This window comes from Biomphalaria glabrata, chromosome 5 (assembly GCF_947242115.1).
Source record: "Biomphalaria glabrata chromosome 5, xgBioGlab47.1, whole genome shotgun sequence".
Classification (NCBI taxonomy): Eukaryota; Metazoa; Mollusca; class Gastropoda; family Planorbidae; genus Biomphalaria; species Biomphalaria glabrata.
Genome location: NC_074715.1, coordinates 51,573,558 through 51,591,036, shown reverse-complemented (window position 1 = coordinate 51,591,036; position 17,479 = coordinate 51,573,558). Strand labels below are relative to the sequence as shown.

Genomic DNA, 17,479 nt, shown 5'->3' with positions numbered 1-17,479 from the left:
GTAAATGTAGCTGTATGCTACCTCCCTAACCTCAACATGAAATTAGATTGTCCTGTTTGGCTGAGGAAGTGGTGCATTTGGGTTTGAAACTTATCCTCTATGTCACAACTGTGTCTTATCTGTGACTATTGCTATATGTCTAACACTATTGTATATCAAAGGTACAACACCTGTGTCTTGGCTAAGACTATTGACTCTTTTTTTTTTTTTTTTTTTAAAGAGTTAAACACTTAAGGACAGCTTAAACACCACTATGTTTCAAATTTAAAGTTTTTTTTTATTGCCGAATATTATACAGCATTCATTTCTGAACAATTGGGTGTATAAAACATGTCAAAATTCAAAGTGGAAGTATTTTAAATATTTATTAATATTTTGTATAATAACTTAGTTTTTTACCACAGAGGTTGTCATTTTTTGCTGTTTTCTCCTATTAACCATTTTCATTTTTTTTTGTTCAGAGATGGCATGATAAGAAATGTATTTATGAATATTTTGCCTTGAAATTTGGCACTAATAATGTTGTATATACAAGTATGAAAGTGAAGTAGAAGAAATACAAAAGGTTGAAAACTTTTAGAGTAATCAATTTTTTTCTATGCCTACCCACCTATAAAAACTTGAAATAATGGGCCACAACCATGTTTAGAGCTGTAACTTTTTTTTCTATTCAATGAATATGGTTAATTCTGCTTCACAATCTTCTAATAGTATTGAATAGCTGAAGTTTTATCGAAGTACTTTAGTAGTTTTCAAGAAATCTTGACATGAAAATTAACTTTTTCATCATTTTAGCTAAAAATACCCCCCTAAATTTTTTTTCTCAAAAAGTTAAGGTGAATTATTTATTTTCTTCTTGTTTGCATGCATAAAAGAGCATTTTTTATTTATTAAAACATGTAATTTCCTTTTGGGGTTTAAGCTGTCCTTAAATCTTCTAAAACTTAAGTCATAGTTGCAGTTAACTCTGCTAAGATTATTATTTGTTAATACTCATACACATTTTCATTAAAGAGATGGCCATACATTTAGTTTTGTCTTCTCTTTGCATTCAGGTTATGAGTCTCTCAGACTTGGTCTACAATCATACAGCTAAAGACAGTCCTTGGTTATGGCAGCATCCAGAGTGTGCATTCAACCTTCAGAACTCTCCACACCTGAGGCCTGCTTATGTAGTAGACAGGATACTTGAACACTTTAGCCTGGAGGTCAGTAAAGGTCTGTGGGAGAAAGATGGAATTCCAGCTCAAGTCAACAGTGAATATCATTTGAGTGTAAGTCGCTTTAAAAGTATCAAGACTTTTTTAAAAATCTTTAGTTAGCATGAATGATATTAAATCAAAGTGGTTGCTTGTTGTGTGTATGTGTTTTGTATGTGAATGCTCTTCAGGTTTGCAACTATATTGTTGTGGTAATAACACTGAGGTGGACATTTGTAGTCAAACTAAAGTAGCATTTGCTTGGACCAATACAATTATCTTAATTCTATGTCTGGAGATTTTCTTTTCATGTCTCACACCCATGCCTGTCTGGATTCCTTTAAGTACACTAAAAATTAATTTGCAACACATAAAAAAAAGTTCCCCTTTCAGACCTTGCGATCTATAGGGCAGATGATGTAAAGTTCATCTGTTTCTGTGTCTCTCTTTTAACAAGGGTGTCATGTGGCCAGCACAACGACCAACTGCCTTAAATGATAATCGATTTTCGTAGGGACAAGAAGGGAAATGATATTGTTTCTGTAGCTGGAGAGACTATTGAAATTGTGCAAACCTTTAAATACCTTGGTACTATCCTAGACAATAAACTAAATTTTACTGCAAATACTGATTATATCAGCAAAAAAGGGCAGCAAAGATTACGACTACTAAGAAAACTGTCCTCGTTTAATGTTAGCGAAAAGGCCTTGGCTATGTTTTATCACGCTCACATCTGCAATATTTTAAGTTTCAATATCACTGCCTGGTATGGCAATCTGAGCATTAAAAATAGGAATAAACTTTATAGAATCCTAAATGCTGCTGGCAAAATCATTGGCAAAAAACAAACCCCATTTGGTCAGTTGTTTGAGACAAACATCTATAAAAAAGCTAACAAGATCCTCGAAATAAAGAATCATCCTTTGTGTCAGGATTTTGTGATTTTACCATCACAAAAGAGATACAAGACACCGATAGCAAAGACAAACAGACACAAACACTCTTTTGTTCCCCTGGCAATCAAATCATTAAATAAGAACAATCTGGTATAAACTTTGTCACATGTAAATTATGAGTGCGTCTGGGGTGAATGTACACTTTGGTTTCTTATAGTTATAATGTTTTTTGTTTGGTGTAATGCACAAATTGTAAGACAAATTTCCTTACGGATAATAAAGATTATTATTATTATTATTATTATTATTATTATTAATGTCAGGTACCCAGTTAGAGCTGGATAGACTCAGAGGCGCTGAAAGATCCCGAAAATAAAAATCCCAGCCTTCACCAGGATTTGAACCCAGGACCTTGGTTCGGAAGCCAAGCCCTTTACCTCTCAGCCACCACATTTATTATTTACAAAGATTTCACTGTGTTTCTATTGCTAGACAGTGTTGAACTGTGTAGTCTTTAATCTGGTGTTTTATTTCCTTAAATGTGTAGTCTTTACTCTGGTGTTTCATTTCTTAAACCTTGTACTCTTTAATCTGATGTTTTATTTCCACACAGGCCATTGGCCATGCCCTGCATCACAAAGTTTTCCCCCAGTACAGACTTCATGAATTTTTCTGCCTTGGTGTTGACAACATTATCAAAGAATTTAAAAAGGCTATTGAGAGTAAGTTATACCTGCAAATTAATTATTTAAAAAATCTAAAAAAATCCTGGTAACAATAAAAAAAATTAAAACAAAAAATTTAACAAATAAAGATAATTGTTTTAAACATTAGTGTCGCATACTCCATTGAGACAATTTTTTTTTTCTCTATATGTTGTTATGTAAACAGACTTAAGGATACTAGTTAAAATCTAATGTATTATAGTTAAATGTCATCGTTCAACTTAACAGTACAATGTTTATTAACCTTAAATAAATTTTGTCTTAAAATACTGCTTTTTTAAGTTTAGAAATTATTTTAAACTCACTTTGAAGGTTTCACTTTGTATATACAGCAAAAAAAAAATATTATTTTTAAATATGCGTTTATTAGCTTAGTCTCTACATTTATCCACCCAAATTGCCTTTGAAATCCATGAGTTGCATTTTAGATCAGGGGTTCTCAACCTGTGGGTCGCGACCCCCTTGGGGGTCAATTGACCATTTGCTAGGGGTCGCCTAAGACCATCGAAAATATGGATTGGTATTGTCTACTCTTCTATTGCTGTATGTGTGTGTGTGTGTGGGGGTCGCGGCAGAGTGGGGGGATTGTAAAAAGGGTCGCCGAGCTTAAAAGGTTGAGAACCGCTGCTTTAGATGAAATCCTTGTAATGGATTTGGTGTTTCTGATTTATGTTCCTAACTTTTAGTCTTATGGCTTAATATTTTTGTTGATGTGACAAACTAGTCAATGATTCTTACTTTTAGACAGCCCTAGCCCAGATGACTATACCGGTAATGAATTACACATCATTCAAGACCCAAACTATCATAGGTTCAAATCAACAATCGACATGAACTTGGCTTTAAAGCTTTTCAACACTGATAGGTAAGTATGGAGGTCTGAGTGTTGCTACATGACTTTTTTACAATGTATGAGTGTGGTAAAAATGTTGTTTTTAATATTGGCGATCTTACCCCGAAAGAATAGCGCAAGTAAATTGTATCTCAAGCTAGCGTAGTGCAATTTATTGAATCTCTAATTGCGTGACCTTAATGTTTCGTATCAGAAGTAGGTTTCAGAGACATGATATTGCAAAGAATTTTTTTCTCTGAGATATTCATAGAATAAAGCTTATGGAATCTGCATTGCTTGATGTATGAAATTTTAAATGTTTGTATATTGTCAAGATAACAAAATTTTTGGACTGAAGATTTTTTTTTTAGAAGTGAAATTTTGCCTATTTCAATGTTGGGTGTTGTGGTTTCTTTGAGATGTTCAATACAGAAAAATGTTGTAGAAACGACCGGTAGTCAGTAGCAGTCATTTTGTTATGATGTTGTTTTATTCCAACAATTCTGCATTGCTCAGAGACCAATTGTAATAGAAGGCCTGAACACTGACCTGTGACAACCTGCGGTCAGTTCAGACCAGCAGCTCTTTCAGGTCTGAAATCACGACCTGTGAATGTGGCAGTGAGCTACTTGTCTTAACAGACCACAGGTTGCAATGTCTCTGGCCAGTGTTGAGGCCTTCTATAATGGTTGGTCTCGGTTGGTCAGACTTGCCAGAATTTGAAAGTGTTTGGTGACTGAGAATAAGTCATTCTGCATGTAATAAAGCAACTCTTTTAATCTTTCATTTACACTTTGACTGTAAGAGGCACATTAAATTTTATCTTAATCACTTACTCACCTAACAGAATAGGAGCAATCGTAATGGGGGAAGTCACTGTGTCCTAACTATATTTTATATTATTCTTTACAGAGTTACTTATGCACACTTAGGTGGCATTCCACTATTTGTGGTTAGGACTTGTACTTTTAACCTAAATACATTTTATTTCATGTTGTTGTTTTTTTTTTAGAATTATTCTCCACAATTTCTTTCTGTATTCAGTTACATCCCTGCAGTGAGATATAATGTCACTTTTAATTTTGTGCTTTGCTTAAGATTTGCTAGATGAAATAAATGAAAGGCTATTAAGTGGCAGCTCAGTGATCCTATTTCTAGTTTGCTAGTAAGAGATTTAAGTGTCAGCTCTTTGATTATTCCCATCTTGCCTACCTACTTTCAGCCCAAGAGTGAACTTTGGGTAAATGAAATTCAAACATTTTCTGTTCATTTTTTCAACATATTTATTACTTTTAGATTTTCTGTTTGTTAGCTTTTTTTTTTTTTGATTGCATTAGCACCACAACGGAGCTTCAAGTAGACACTTATTTTAAGTCTTGCCATCGCATACATGTAGTCTTTCTCTTTTAGTGTGTGGAAAGTCTTCCAAGTATTTCCCATTCAGTATGTGGACCCTGCCAAAGTAGCCCTGGTTTATAGTTTTATTGTACATTTTTTATTTTTTTTATCTTATATACTTTCAAAGATTTAACTGCTGTTTGCATTTTAACAAAGGGGGTTCACATGCATGGGAGCTACTTCTGTAGATTTTTTATCAATTTATTTGTTTCCGTTTCCTTGTTTTGTTGTATTTTATTCTTTGACCTGATGTTCAGGTTAGTATTGGTATTGTTGAATTAGTATTTTCCCCCCCTCGTTTTTTATTTTATGTATATTGTGGTGTGAACAAGTTACAGTATCATTTCAAAGGGGTTATCTTCTCTTTTTTTTTATGTATTGCACAAACTAGATGTAGTGATTGAACAATAAACACCCCCCTTGTATTTGAACATATCAGTTGATTAGTTGATAGTCATTTATTTTAAACTTTTTTATTTTTTACAATCCTTGCACACTTATAATTTACTACAAAATGAAATAATTTTGGTGCTTGATATGAATCAGGTAACTATGTTTATGTATATGATATTTCAAAATTAGAAAGTAGAATTCACTAGAGTTATGAACAAACATATTCCTACCTACATATTCAAGTAAGAAATTAATTTAACTGCTGTTAAATCAAATCAAATTCAAGTAATTTTGGTGCTTAATAAGAATCAGGTAACTTTGTTCCTAAGGCCACATCTGCTTGGATAAAATCCATGGACGATTATATGATATTTCAAAATTAGAAAATTGAATTCACTAGATTTATGAACAAACATATTCCTACCTACATATTCAAGTAAGAAATTAATTTAACTGCTGTTAAATCAAATCAAATTCAAGTAATTTTGGTGCTTAATAAGAATCAGGTAACTATGTTCCTAAGGCCACATCTGCTTGGATAAAATCCATGAACAATTATATATTTCAAAATTAGAAAATAGAATTCATACTAGATTAATGAACAAACATATTCCTACCTACATATTCAGGTAAGAAATTATTTGATGCCATCTACCTAAAAATAAATACAACATACTAGATCTATCACCAGAGATGTATTGGATTTAGGAGATCTAGGATGCTATCTACTTTTCATTATTTTCAAGCTACCATCCAGGAGATAAACGAAGAAAAATGGTCTGAGTTGTCCCAAAAAAGCCCATAAGGGTCACAGACACTGGGTCTCTCCTTGATAGAGGCTGTTTGAACAAACCATTTAAGCTTAAGCAAAAAAAAAAAAAATGTTTGACATGTTTCGGATGTTCCTTCAGAGTTGAAGATAGTCTACTTCCTAGTCCTAACCTACCGCAGGACGACGGGGGATGGGAGCGGGCAGGGTTTGAACCCTCGACCGTCGATAAATCTGAACGACAGTCCAGCGCGCAAACCACACAACCAGGCAGCCATCCAAGCCATTGTAACCTTGGTTCATACATTGCACATTTCATGTAAAATTTGCTCTCACTGTGCTGCATAACCACAGCGTTTTTTTGTCCAGGGCTTTTGGAGTAGAGAATTGAAACCACTCTAACCCTCACTCCTTAGGAGTCTAATGATTATCATGTGATATATCTGCAAGGAATACTCTATATTAAATCTATGACCACATTATTGTCTACCGTAGTGATTTATTGGATCTATTTCTCTGAACCTGTCTACCTGAGAAAAGAAATATTGATATTAAAAAATTTGATCCTGACACCATTAAAACTCATTATTATTATTATAGCTTTTATATAGCGCTACTTTCATGCTTATAGCATGCTCAGAGCGCTTTTGGTCCAATCTCATTTGTGGACCAGTGGGGGGTATCTAGGAGTTGGTTTTCCATGCTGCCTTTAGGCGCTCAGTAAACACAACTCTGCCCGAGTCGGGTGTCGAACCTCGAGTCCCCTTCTAGGTAGCCAAGCCAAGTTCAAGCGCACTTGGCCTCTCGACCACGCTTCCCACTCATGTGAGAGATTCTCTTTGGCTTTGTTCATGGTGTTAAGTTGATCAGAAACGAGCATGTCCTTTAGTATGTTGTACTGTGTTGTTGTTTATTTTTTATCCGTTTTAATATCTGTACTGAAAAAAAAAATTATTTTAAAAAATTGTAATATTTTAATATATTTCTTATATGTTAAATGTTATTTGCTAATTATTGGCTTTTATAAAAAACTATAAACCTATCAAAGAAATGGATAAAGTTAAAGGCAATTCAATTTGAAGTCTAAGCCATGTTAAACACATATGCACCCCTAGAAAACTGCACAAACATATAATTTAGTCTAAATAACCATCTCATCTATCTTTAACACTGCATCATACTGTAGACAGAAATATTCATCACTTTTGCCTTTTTGTTTTATTTTGATTGAATTTCAAGTTGTACTTCATTTGTGACAAACTCAACTCATCACTCTTCTGTGATGGACCCTTCTCATTTATCTGCTCTGATATCTTTTCTCTACCTTTCTGGTAGCTACTGAGTAACATCTTCCCCTAGCATGGACTAATTGATTTGTGACAGCATGTCAGATGTGAACGATATCCAAGATAACTGCCTTCTTTCTTTTGTTTTCTATCATTCTGTGTTCGAAAGCCGTTAAAACTTTTCCATTAGGAAACCTTTCGATGTTAACGCACCTTGGAGTATATATTTTCCAAAGAAATATAGATGCAACAATCTTGCTTATTCACACTTATTTATGGTTAGATTGGTATTTATTTTTATATTGTTTTTTAAAGGATCTTTTTCAACCAATTTTGATTTATTACCATTTTACAAGATGCTATTTGTGCTATGAAAATCTTCTTTGCTATTTAAGAAATCTTTTTTATTTAAATTAAAAATACATTTTAACAAAACTTTGTACTAATTAAATTAAAGCAATTAATGTGTAGACATAACATGCTTATCAAAAAGAAAGTACTGGAGTTTAATAGCACTAACAGTAATTATATTTTGAGTCATGCCAACTGTTGACAAAAATGTACAACTTCAACTTCAATAATTTTTGTTGTGTTCACCTTAGGCCTGGAGTGTTCTCAAGAGCTGATCGAATTGCTAAGTGCTGCGAAGCTCTGACTGAACACTTGATTGTGCTGAATGCCAACAAAGAGAGAGAGGTGCAGGACCACATCAAGTGTGCCATAGGAAACTTCATCGCTAATGCTAAGTGGCGCTTTGTCAACCCTGCTGGCCCGAAGATCTCTCAAGTCACAGAAAAAGAACCACTGATGCATGGGTGTGTATGTTTTGTAATATATTTTACTTAATGAAATGATTACAAGTTTATTATTTCCCTTGTTATTTTTCTGAATGTCCAAATAATGTAGTCAATATTAATATTAGTTTATAAATGATCCTACTAGTTGAAAGCAATCATAGATGTCAGAAAATGATTCTATTAAGTTTGTTTTGTTTTATTCTATTTTATTCTAAAAGTGAAACTAACAATAATGTTCATGACAATGTCACATTGAAGCTCTTGCTCTCTGTCAAAGATCTTATTTTCTATGCCTTTGAATATTCTGATAAGACAGCTTTTAAAAGTCAATTAAAAAGTCAATCATCTTTTTTTTTTTTTTAAGTAACGTCTGTATTATATAAGATAAGATAAACCTAGGTTAAGGTTAGGGCATGGGTAGGTTGGGCCCATTTCTGCCTCATCCGCTGTAGCTCTTGGAAGATGGATACATTTCTTGTTCCATATGCTAGGACAAATTCATATACAAATACTCATTCTTCCCTAAGAGCATGGAATTGATTGCCTGTGTTAGCCAGGAAAACCAGCAATTGGAAGAGTTTAAGTCATTGATTAACATGCATGACTACTACTTCTATTTTGAAGTATCATCTGTATTTTATGAGATAAGATGAAAATGTGGTCTGCGCAATGAAAATAGACTACTACTTCTATTTTGAAGTATCATCTGTATTTTATGAGATAAGATGAAAATGTGGGTCTGCACAATGAAAATAGACTACTTCTTCTATTTTGAAGTATCATCTGTATTTTATGAGATAAGATGAAAATGTGGGTCTGCACAATGAAAATAGACTACTTCTTCTATTTTGAAGTATCATCTGTATTTTATGAGATAAGATGAAAATGTGGGTCTGCACAATGAAAATAGACTACTTCTTCTATTTTGAAGTATCATCTGTATTTTATGAGATAAGATGAAAATGTGGGTCTGCACAATGAAAGCTGTTTCCAGTAAGGGAGTCCTCCTTTCCCTAGTTCTTCTCTACTGTGGTGTCTTACTGACTCCATTCATATAGAAATGTACATCTCAATGTTTCTGTAGCGTCTTGTTTTGTCTCCCTTACTTCTGAGCTGATGCTGGACTTCTCTGCTTCAGATATTTCATCATTCCCAAAGCACACGAAGGCAGTGTAGAGAAAGAGGAGAAGTTGTCCTACGAGGAACCAAGTCATATTATGGCTTGCAATGGATGGGTAATGGGAGATGATCCCTTAAGAAATTTTGCTGAGCCAGGTAAAAACATAATTATAAAAATTATTATAATAAATTGTGACAATTACTTTAACAAACTATTTGTTTTAGGTACGCTGAGGTTGTCAATTGTAGTCAAACTGAATTTCCATTTGATTGGATCAATAAACTTATCTAATGATCTTCACAATGAAACACGTCTTAAACTAATTAGCACTATAGTTATAAAAGTCATATAAGTGTCAACTGCCAATTAGTGTTCCTTAAAAGCCAGATTTAGTCTTATCTTTGTGAAAATCTTGTCTTTTTATTTTGTTTTTTTCTGTCATACTTAGGTCTGTTATCTTTAGGTTTTGAAAGCTATACTTTTGAAAATACAATTTCACTGTCAATTGTCTTCATCCAAAAGTGATCCCATGGTTTTTAGAATTAAGTATGAATACCATCTATATATATCACAGATAAAAAACATTTTTAAAACAATGATGGCATTTAGCATATATAAAAGATAGCACAGAAACAAAAGCAGCTTTTCCCAAAAGGGAAATAGAAACTTGTTTGAAAAAAAAAAATAGGTTTATTGATGGCTGCCTGGTCGTGCGGTTTGCTTGCTGGACTGTCGTTCGGATTTATCGACGGTCGAGGGTTCAAATCCTGCCCGCTACCATCCCCCGTCGTCCTGCGGGAGGTTTGGACTAGGAAGTAAACTATCTTCAACTCTGAAGGAACATCCGAAACATGTAAAACATTTTTACAAACATTTTGCAACACTTTTTTTCTTCAGGAGGTCGGCAGGTTTACTTGAGAAGAGAGTTGGTTGGCTGGGGAGACAGTGTGAAACTGAACTATGGGAAGGAACCAAGGGATTGTCCCTACCTGTGGCAAAGAATGGAAGATTATACCAAGATTTCTGCCAAGATCTTTCAGGGTCTAAGGCTGGACAATTGTCACAGTACACCCATACATGTTGCTGAGGTCAGAAAAATATAAACATCTTATATAATAGCAGGGAATAATCATCTTCATTAAAGATAACTCATCCGTTAATTTAAAAAAAACAGTTAACTCTTGGTAATCCAACACACTTGGTAATCCAATGCCATGACAATGTATACATTAGCTACAAGTGTATATATACATTGTATATATTGTCTTGTCAATTTAAAAGCTCTAAGTCTTCTCTTTGGAGGAGCAGTGGCTAAGGGATAAAGCCCTTGACTCCGGGCTGAGGTCCTGGGCTCAAATCCTAGTGAAGACTGGGATTTTTCAATTTTGGGATCTTTCAGCACCTCTGAGTCCACCCAGCTCTAATAGGTACCTGACATTAGTTGGGGAAAGTAAAGGCAGTTGGTCTTTGTATTGGCCACTTAACACCCTTGCTAACAGTGGGCCACAGAAACAGATGACCTTTACATCATCTGCCCTATAGATCGCAAGGTCTAAAAAGGGAACTTAAAGTCTACTCTTAGCATTAGCTACACATGTAGTTACAGTGAATGTATTTTCTTGTCTAAGTCTACCTTTCGTAATAGCTGTAAGTGTAACTACAGAGCTTTTAAACTGACAAAACTATATATGTTAGTTTAAAAGCTCTAAGTCTACTCTTAACATTGCTTGGAATGACATGTCAGTAGAAAAAATCAATCTACCAGCTTGTATATCAATGATGGCTGTCTGGTCTTGCGTTGTGCTCTCTGGACTGTCATCATGTTGACCCTAGTTCAAACCCTGCCAGCTGCCATCCCTTCCTGTCCTTCTGTAGTTTTGGGCTCGGATGTAGTAAGTCTGAAGGAACATCCGAAAACATGCAAAACAAACATTGATGTACATAGGATGTAATCATCTTGAACTATTGTTATTGTGTGTCTTGCTGATGAGAACCACAAAACCATATTTGTCCATGAGTTGTCAATGAAGGTCTAATGTTAGTCTTGTCCTTTGTACTGTTACATATTACTTTTATAGACTAGAATTGATAAAACACCATTATCTGGTCAGGCTAAAATTTGTTTTAATCTCTTGACATCCAAGAATTGAACCTACCATATGTCTAGAAAGCTCTAGATTTATTGACAAGATCTTCTCTTAGACTTTCAAGGGTGTAAAATGAAAAATAGATGAAAAAGAAAAATGTATTGAAGAAATACAAAATATATGATTTCAGCTTTTACGTACTTTAGAAATGTAAGCCTACCTCAATTCTTATAATAAACATACTACCATATTCATGCATGTATCACTTGAATTCAAGCATGTATATTAAAGATTCTGTAAGTCTTTTGTTTGTTTTTATGAAAACTATTTGTCATGGCTTAATCATCAATGTTTTTCAACATTAAAATATGCCTTGGGATGGGATGGATTATCAAGAGTTAACTGTATTTTAAAAATTGAAATATTCCTTTGTATAAACTTTCTTCATTACATAATTCCAACTATTCCATTCAAATAGATCATTTTTCTTTGCAGCACATGTTGGATGTGGCACGTAAAGTTCGTCCAAATCTGTATGTCATTGCTGAACTTTTTACAGGAAGTGAACATTTGGACAACTTGTTCATGAACAGACTGGGAATCAATTCACTCATCAGAGGTTTGTTAAGACTAGATGTGTCTTATTCTTTAATCTATTTATAACTTGAAAGATATGCAAAGATGCTCCTGACAATTCTAAGGAGTTACTTTTCTGAAGACTGCCATGACATTGGTTGACTTGAGTTAATGTGCCTTTGAGTATTGATTATGAATAGTTGCTAGCAATGTAAATGAGATCTGAGGATTGTCTCAAGTTATAAAGCATTGGCTTCCAGCTACCAGACATTGCTTTCGAGATATAAGGCATTTCCTTGAGAGCTATAATAATAAAGGCAATGTCTTTGATTCTGAAGATTAAAGATGAGTGCAGTGTTTTACTAGAAGCTTTCCAGTCTCTTAGGCAGTTTATACCTCACGTAGCATTATGGTTTTAGGGAGGGGGGGGAGCCTCTTGGATGACTGGTAGAGCACAAGGCTTTCAAATGAAGGGGGTCACAAGCTTGAATCCCAGTGAGGACTGAGACTTAAGCTTTGTAAATGTTGTTCTCGCAACTCTACATTGTTATTTGGGGGTAGAAAAGTGGTAGGATGCTGTGCTGGTTACATTGTACATTCATCGACCATCTGCCTTAAAACATGAGTTTTACATCATCTGCCACATAAACCCCTAGGTCTTAAAAGGGATTTTTCCTTTTTTTTTTTTTTGTTTTGTTTCTTTGCAAAGTAATTAGTCAAAACTTACCAAGTTATTTTTTTTTCTTCCATAGTTTATTTAGTATTGCTTGTATTAACTTTCTTTTCCTTTGTTTTTACTTTGTCTGGCAGGGTTACCTTTATGTATGGTTATTGTATTTTCTATACAGTCGTTCAGCAGTAAATGTTTTATTTTTTTTATATTCACTTAAGCTAGGAAAGTAGTCATCTCTTTATATCCATATGTAACATTATCATCTCAGTTATTCTTCTGTTTATATACCGTAAACAAACAAACAGACTTTAAAGACATTAAAATGTTGTTTTTTTTTTACAAAGCTTATATCAACTCTAGCAAAATGGTAAAAAAGTATTTTTTATGATTTTTTTTTTTTTTTTTTTTTTTAATGTTTTTTTATGTTTTTTTTTTGTTGTTGTTTTGAAACAGAGGCTCTTGTTGCCCATGACTCTCATGACCAAGGCCGGCTGGTTCACAGGTTTGGAGGTGACCCAGTCGGTGCATTCATCCAGCCCCGCATCAAGCCCCTGGTGCCATGTGTTGCCCATGCCCTATTTTACGACCAGACCCATGACAATGAGTGCCCCATAGAGAAGCGGTCGGCTTGGGACCTTTGGCCAACTGGGGCCATGGTGGCCATTTCAAACTGTGCTATTGGAAGTAACAGAGGCTATGATCAGATGGTTCCCATACATGTAAGTCACAGGTGAAGCTAAACCATGATTTTAAAGATGAATATGTACACCATATTATTCATTAAGCTTCACACCTATCTTGAGCCTATAAAAGAGTTGCTTGTCAATCAAATATTCATGAAATAGAAGATCATCCTGTAAATACTTTAACATGTTTCTGCTTTGTTTTTAGATCAATGTAGTCACAGAAGAAAGACTTTACACCTCATGGTCCACCCATCCGAGTCCAGAGCCACCATTCATCAATGGCACCTTTGGAATCACTGCAGGGAAGAAGGCACTTAATCGTCTTCACTATTGGCTGGCCAGACAAGGCTATTCTCAAGTAGTGTACATATTTAAATTATTTTATTGTAAATCATCTATGTATGTTAATAACAGGTTTCCTGGGTCCCAGACAAACATGCAGTCAGCTACTTTGAAGAAAAAAAGTATTAACCCTTCCATGACCAACTTACTTTCTTATGGTTGAAGTATTAACCCTTCCATGCCCAACTTACTTTCTCATGGTTGAAATATTAACCCTTTCATGCCAAAGTTACTTTCTTATTTTTTCCTTCACATACCCAAACAACTGAAGTCAGGAAAACAATTTTAAGCAACAAGTTTCACTCACCAACCTCATAATAATAATAATAAGGCTTGTCTTTGAGCCTGAAGATCAATGCGGAATGTAGTATTTCCTAAGGCTACGCAGCCCCATCTGTGACCTACAAATTTTGCCACATCCAGGGCAAGCATAACCATTGTCCGCCGGTGGTCGCTTAAGATTTTCTTTTAGCTGTTTTTGTCTGTCCTCAGCAGCGGGTTTTATTTTGGTCTCAAATGCGTATCCCGTGGTCTTTGTGAGTAACCTTCATCTGCCCCACGGAAACGCTTTAAAGGCAAGGTTAGGCCTTAGCTGACCTAGAAGAGAGAACCTGGTTGCATGGGGCTTTAGAAGGAGACCAAGCTCATAAGAAGATGTTAACCCTTTCTCTCCGTAATTATTTACCACATTTTGGTGGAATCAAGGCTGGTATCGTCAGTTAGGAGAGAAAGAGTTAAATCAATGTTCACTTATTGTGAGCTACCCTCTAACAGATCCTAAAAGCCTGCTTTTTTTTTTTTTTCCTAGGTCTATGTTGACCAAGTGGACTACAATACAGTGTCCATCACTAGACACAAGCCACAGAGTCACGAATCAGTTGTCTTGATTGCCAGAACCTCTTTCTCTCACCCTGGCAACCCATTGGAGCAAGGATACATCAAGAATATCAGTGTTCAAGGTTGACAGTATTAGACATTTTGAGCCTTTCTTAACAATCTGTAGATGAAATAAAGAGACAAAATAGGGATAATTAACAAGTCTTGTTGCGCAATCCTTTTATGATAGAGCTTTGGTCATTCATTTTTAAGATGTTCATGAATATTTGTATTGCTTCAAAGATTAAACAAATGGTCTATAATAATTATTTAGTACAATATTTTAAAAAATTTATATTAGTGATTTAAAAAAAAATTAATTCTGAAACGTTTCAACGATAGAATTCTTAGTATCTTAAATTTATCAAAAAACATATTTTTGTTGGACAGGTATGGTAGATGAAATAATCCTGGAGGGGCGATTGCACAAGTCCTCTCAGTTTGAGTACAAGCGTAATAGTGACTACATCAATGGACTGCCTGACTATTATCTTCAACTGCGAGAGCACTTCCCTGTGCATGAGAGTCAGGTGATCAGAACCAGAAGTCTAGACGATGGCCAGGCCACAGAGATTTCTTTCTTCAACATGACACCTGGATCAGTTGTGGCGATCAAGTAAGTTTTTTTTTTTAATATACACTATACTGACTATACAAATAGAAGTGACTTTTGTTTGCAGAATAATATTGTTTGTTTAAAGTTTATATTTAGCGCTAGTTGTATATGATATAGGGGACAGCTAGGTCTGTGTAGCCTCATGAAATACTAAAGACCTCCTTAAACTATAGATTTGAAGACTAGCCTTATTAATATTAAAAAAATGTTTGTAAAATGTTTTATATGTTTCGGATGTTCCTTCAGAGTTGAAGATAATTACTTCCTAGTCCAAACCTCCCGCAGGACGACGGGGGATGGGAGCGGGCAGGGTTTGAACCCTGGACCATTGATAAATCTGAACGACAGTCCAGCGCGCAAACCGCACGACCAGGCAGACATAGGTAAATGGGTCATACATAGCAGAAGTCATGGGATTGAGTTCTGAGTAAAAAGAAATTCCTTACATTGTGGGCGGCTTCAAGGTGTATCTATTTTGAATTCCTTAGTTGTCGTTGTTTTAATTACATTAGACTTTTGTTTATAAAAAAAAAAATTGCACATTAGCAGTAAATCCTTGCACTGTAAAACTAACATTTCCCCATTTATATGCAAGCTGAGGATTTTTATGAAATGTTCCATTTTGTGTGACAAAAGCTAATGTTTTATGTTTCTATTTTATTTAATTTTCATCTTTTAAGCGTTGTAACGATTCTCTCTCTCCTAATCACTGATGAAGTAAACACTGCTCAACACATCTAACACAATAACTTGATAACAAGAGTTTCAAAATAATCTGGTACTTTAATGAGTAAATAAAAATAGCCAATATGACACAATTGGCAGCATAGTAAACTGACTACAAATGTTACACTGTACATAACCGTACTGCCGTACAAAACTCTCGATCTCATCCTGGACTCTTACGCTTCACTCAAGGACTCAACCAGGACTGACTTCATGGCCGACTAACAGTCCTGGTCTCCTCGCTGTCCTGTACTGAGATGAACTGCCTTACACTCTGTCCCTTATCCATGACGGATTCTGACCACATGACCATCACATGGGTCATTTTTGTGTGCAGAGTTCATACCAGTACTGTCCCTTGTCCATCAACATAGCACACTTAACTGTATTACTGGCCTGTGTCACATGTGTCAGCTGATCATACACAGTTGAACTTAACACGTCACCAATAGGGTTACAACAGTATATAACAAGATAGTTCATTTAAATCATTACAAAATACATGAGGTATCACTTACTTTTTCAGGTGCTCTTTGCCAGAGGTAGCCAGGGGGGCTATACTAGAAATACGAAGAGGTCTCGGTCACTTTGGTTATATGCTGCGTTCATATAGTGGGAATACAATGTTCAGTGATGCTGAGGACTCCAGCTTCCGTGGTATCGTTTCTAAGCTGAACTTTGCTGACCTAAATCGATGCCTGTATAGGATAGATCAGGAAGAGAGAGATGACTGCTACGGGTTTGGTGCCTATAATGTACCCAACAGTGGTAACCTGGTCTACTGTGGAATCAAAGGTAAACTGTCACCTCTCTAGATCTTATTCTTACCTCCAAAAAAAGCCTAGGAAATGAAACAAAGTATTTTTTATCATGAATTATATGTACATTAAAAAATATTATGCTTAGAAATGTTGCCTAACTTATCAGTGCCCACGTACACCAGAGAATAGCTGTCTGGTTTGCGCTACGGACTGTTATCAAGATGGTCCATCATACATGATGTCATCCCCTGCTTTCCTGCAGGAGCTCTCATCTCAGATACAGTGGCCTAGCTAGGAATTAGCCATCATTTGGGGGCCCGGGGGGCTTGACCTCTTTGGGCCCCTACATTTAGCCTAATATTTGATATTTATTGTAAAAAAAATTTCAACACTCATTTGGGGGCCGGGGGGGGGGGGGGGGGGTGTTCAGATTCTTCCCTCCACCCCACCGCTCGGATATTATAATCTTCATTTCTCAAGGAAGATCTAACACTTGCTGAAGTTTTATGTACTTTACAGTTCCAGAAGTGCTGAGACAATATTTTAATTTTAATGAAGAATTTCATTAACTGAAAATAGTTTTGATATTATTGAAAAAAAAACAAAAAACAAGCAATATGTGTATTTTTGTAAGTATAGGTATACAGTCTAATTCGAGATTTCTTAGTAGAGGTTTTAAAATAACAAACATTATTTATTTTATATCTAAAGATATATAGAG

General features: G+C 35.1%; 1 protein-coding gene across 2 annotated transcripts in view; it reads left to right on the top strand.

Moving 5' to 3' along the window:
- The window catches only part of LOC106059117 (glycogen debranching enzyme-like), a 46,153-nt gene that overhangs the window by 11,737 nt on the left and 16,937 nt on the right, over nucleotides 1-17,479 (top strand). Inside the window, exons 6-18 of one of the 2 annotated variants that reach the window (XM_056031051.1) lie at nucleotides 1,056-1,274; nucleotides 2,709-2,817; nucleotides 3,565-3,685; nucleotides 4,875-4,892; nucleotides 8,101-8,313; nucleotides 9,434-9,570; nucleotides 10,313-10,503; nucleotides 11,998-12,121; nucleotides 13,205-13,470; nucleotides 13,643-13,795; nucleotides 14,588-14,738; nucleotides 15,046-15,271; nucleotides 16,524-16,792. In XM_056031051.1, the coding sequence (XP_055887026.1) occupies nucleotides 1,056-1,274; nucleotides 2,709-2,817; nucleotides 3,565-3,685; nucleotides 4,875-4,892; nucleotides 8,101-8,313; nucleotides 9,434-9,570; nucleotides 10,313-10,503; nucleotides 11,998-12,121; nucleotides 13,205-13,470; nucleotides 13,643-13,795; nucleotides 14,588-14,738; nucleotides 15,046-15,271; nucleotides 16,524-16,792 (2,197 nt within the window). The remainder of the gene's footprint in view (nucleotides 1-1,055; nucleotides 1,275-2,708; nucleotides 2,818-3,564; nucleotides 3,686-4,874; nucleotides 4,893-8,100; nucleotides 8,314-9,433; nucleotides 9,571-10,312; nucleotides 10,504-11,997; nucleotides 12,122-13,204; nucleotides 13,471-13,642; nucleotides 13,796-14,587; nucleotides 14,739-15,045; nucleotides 15,272-16,523; nucleotides 16,793-17,479) is intronic. The other variant, XM_056031052.1, reaches the window with a different exon arrangement.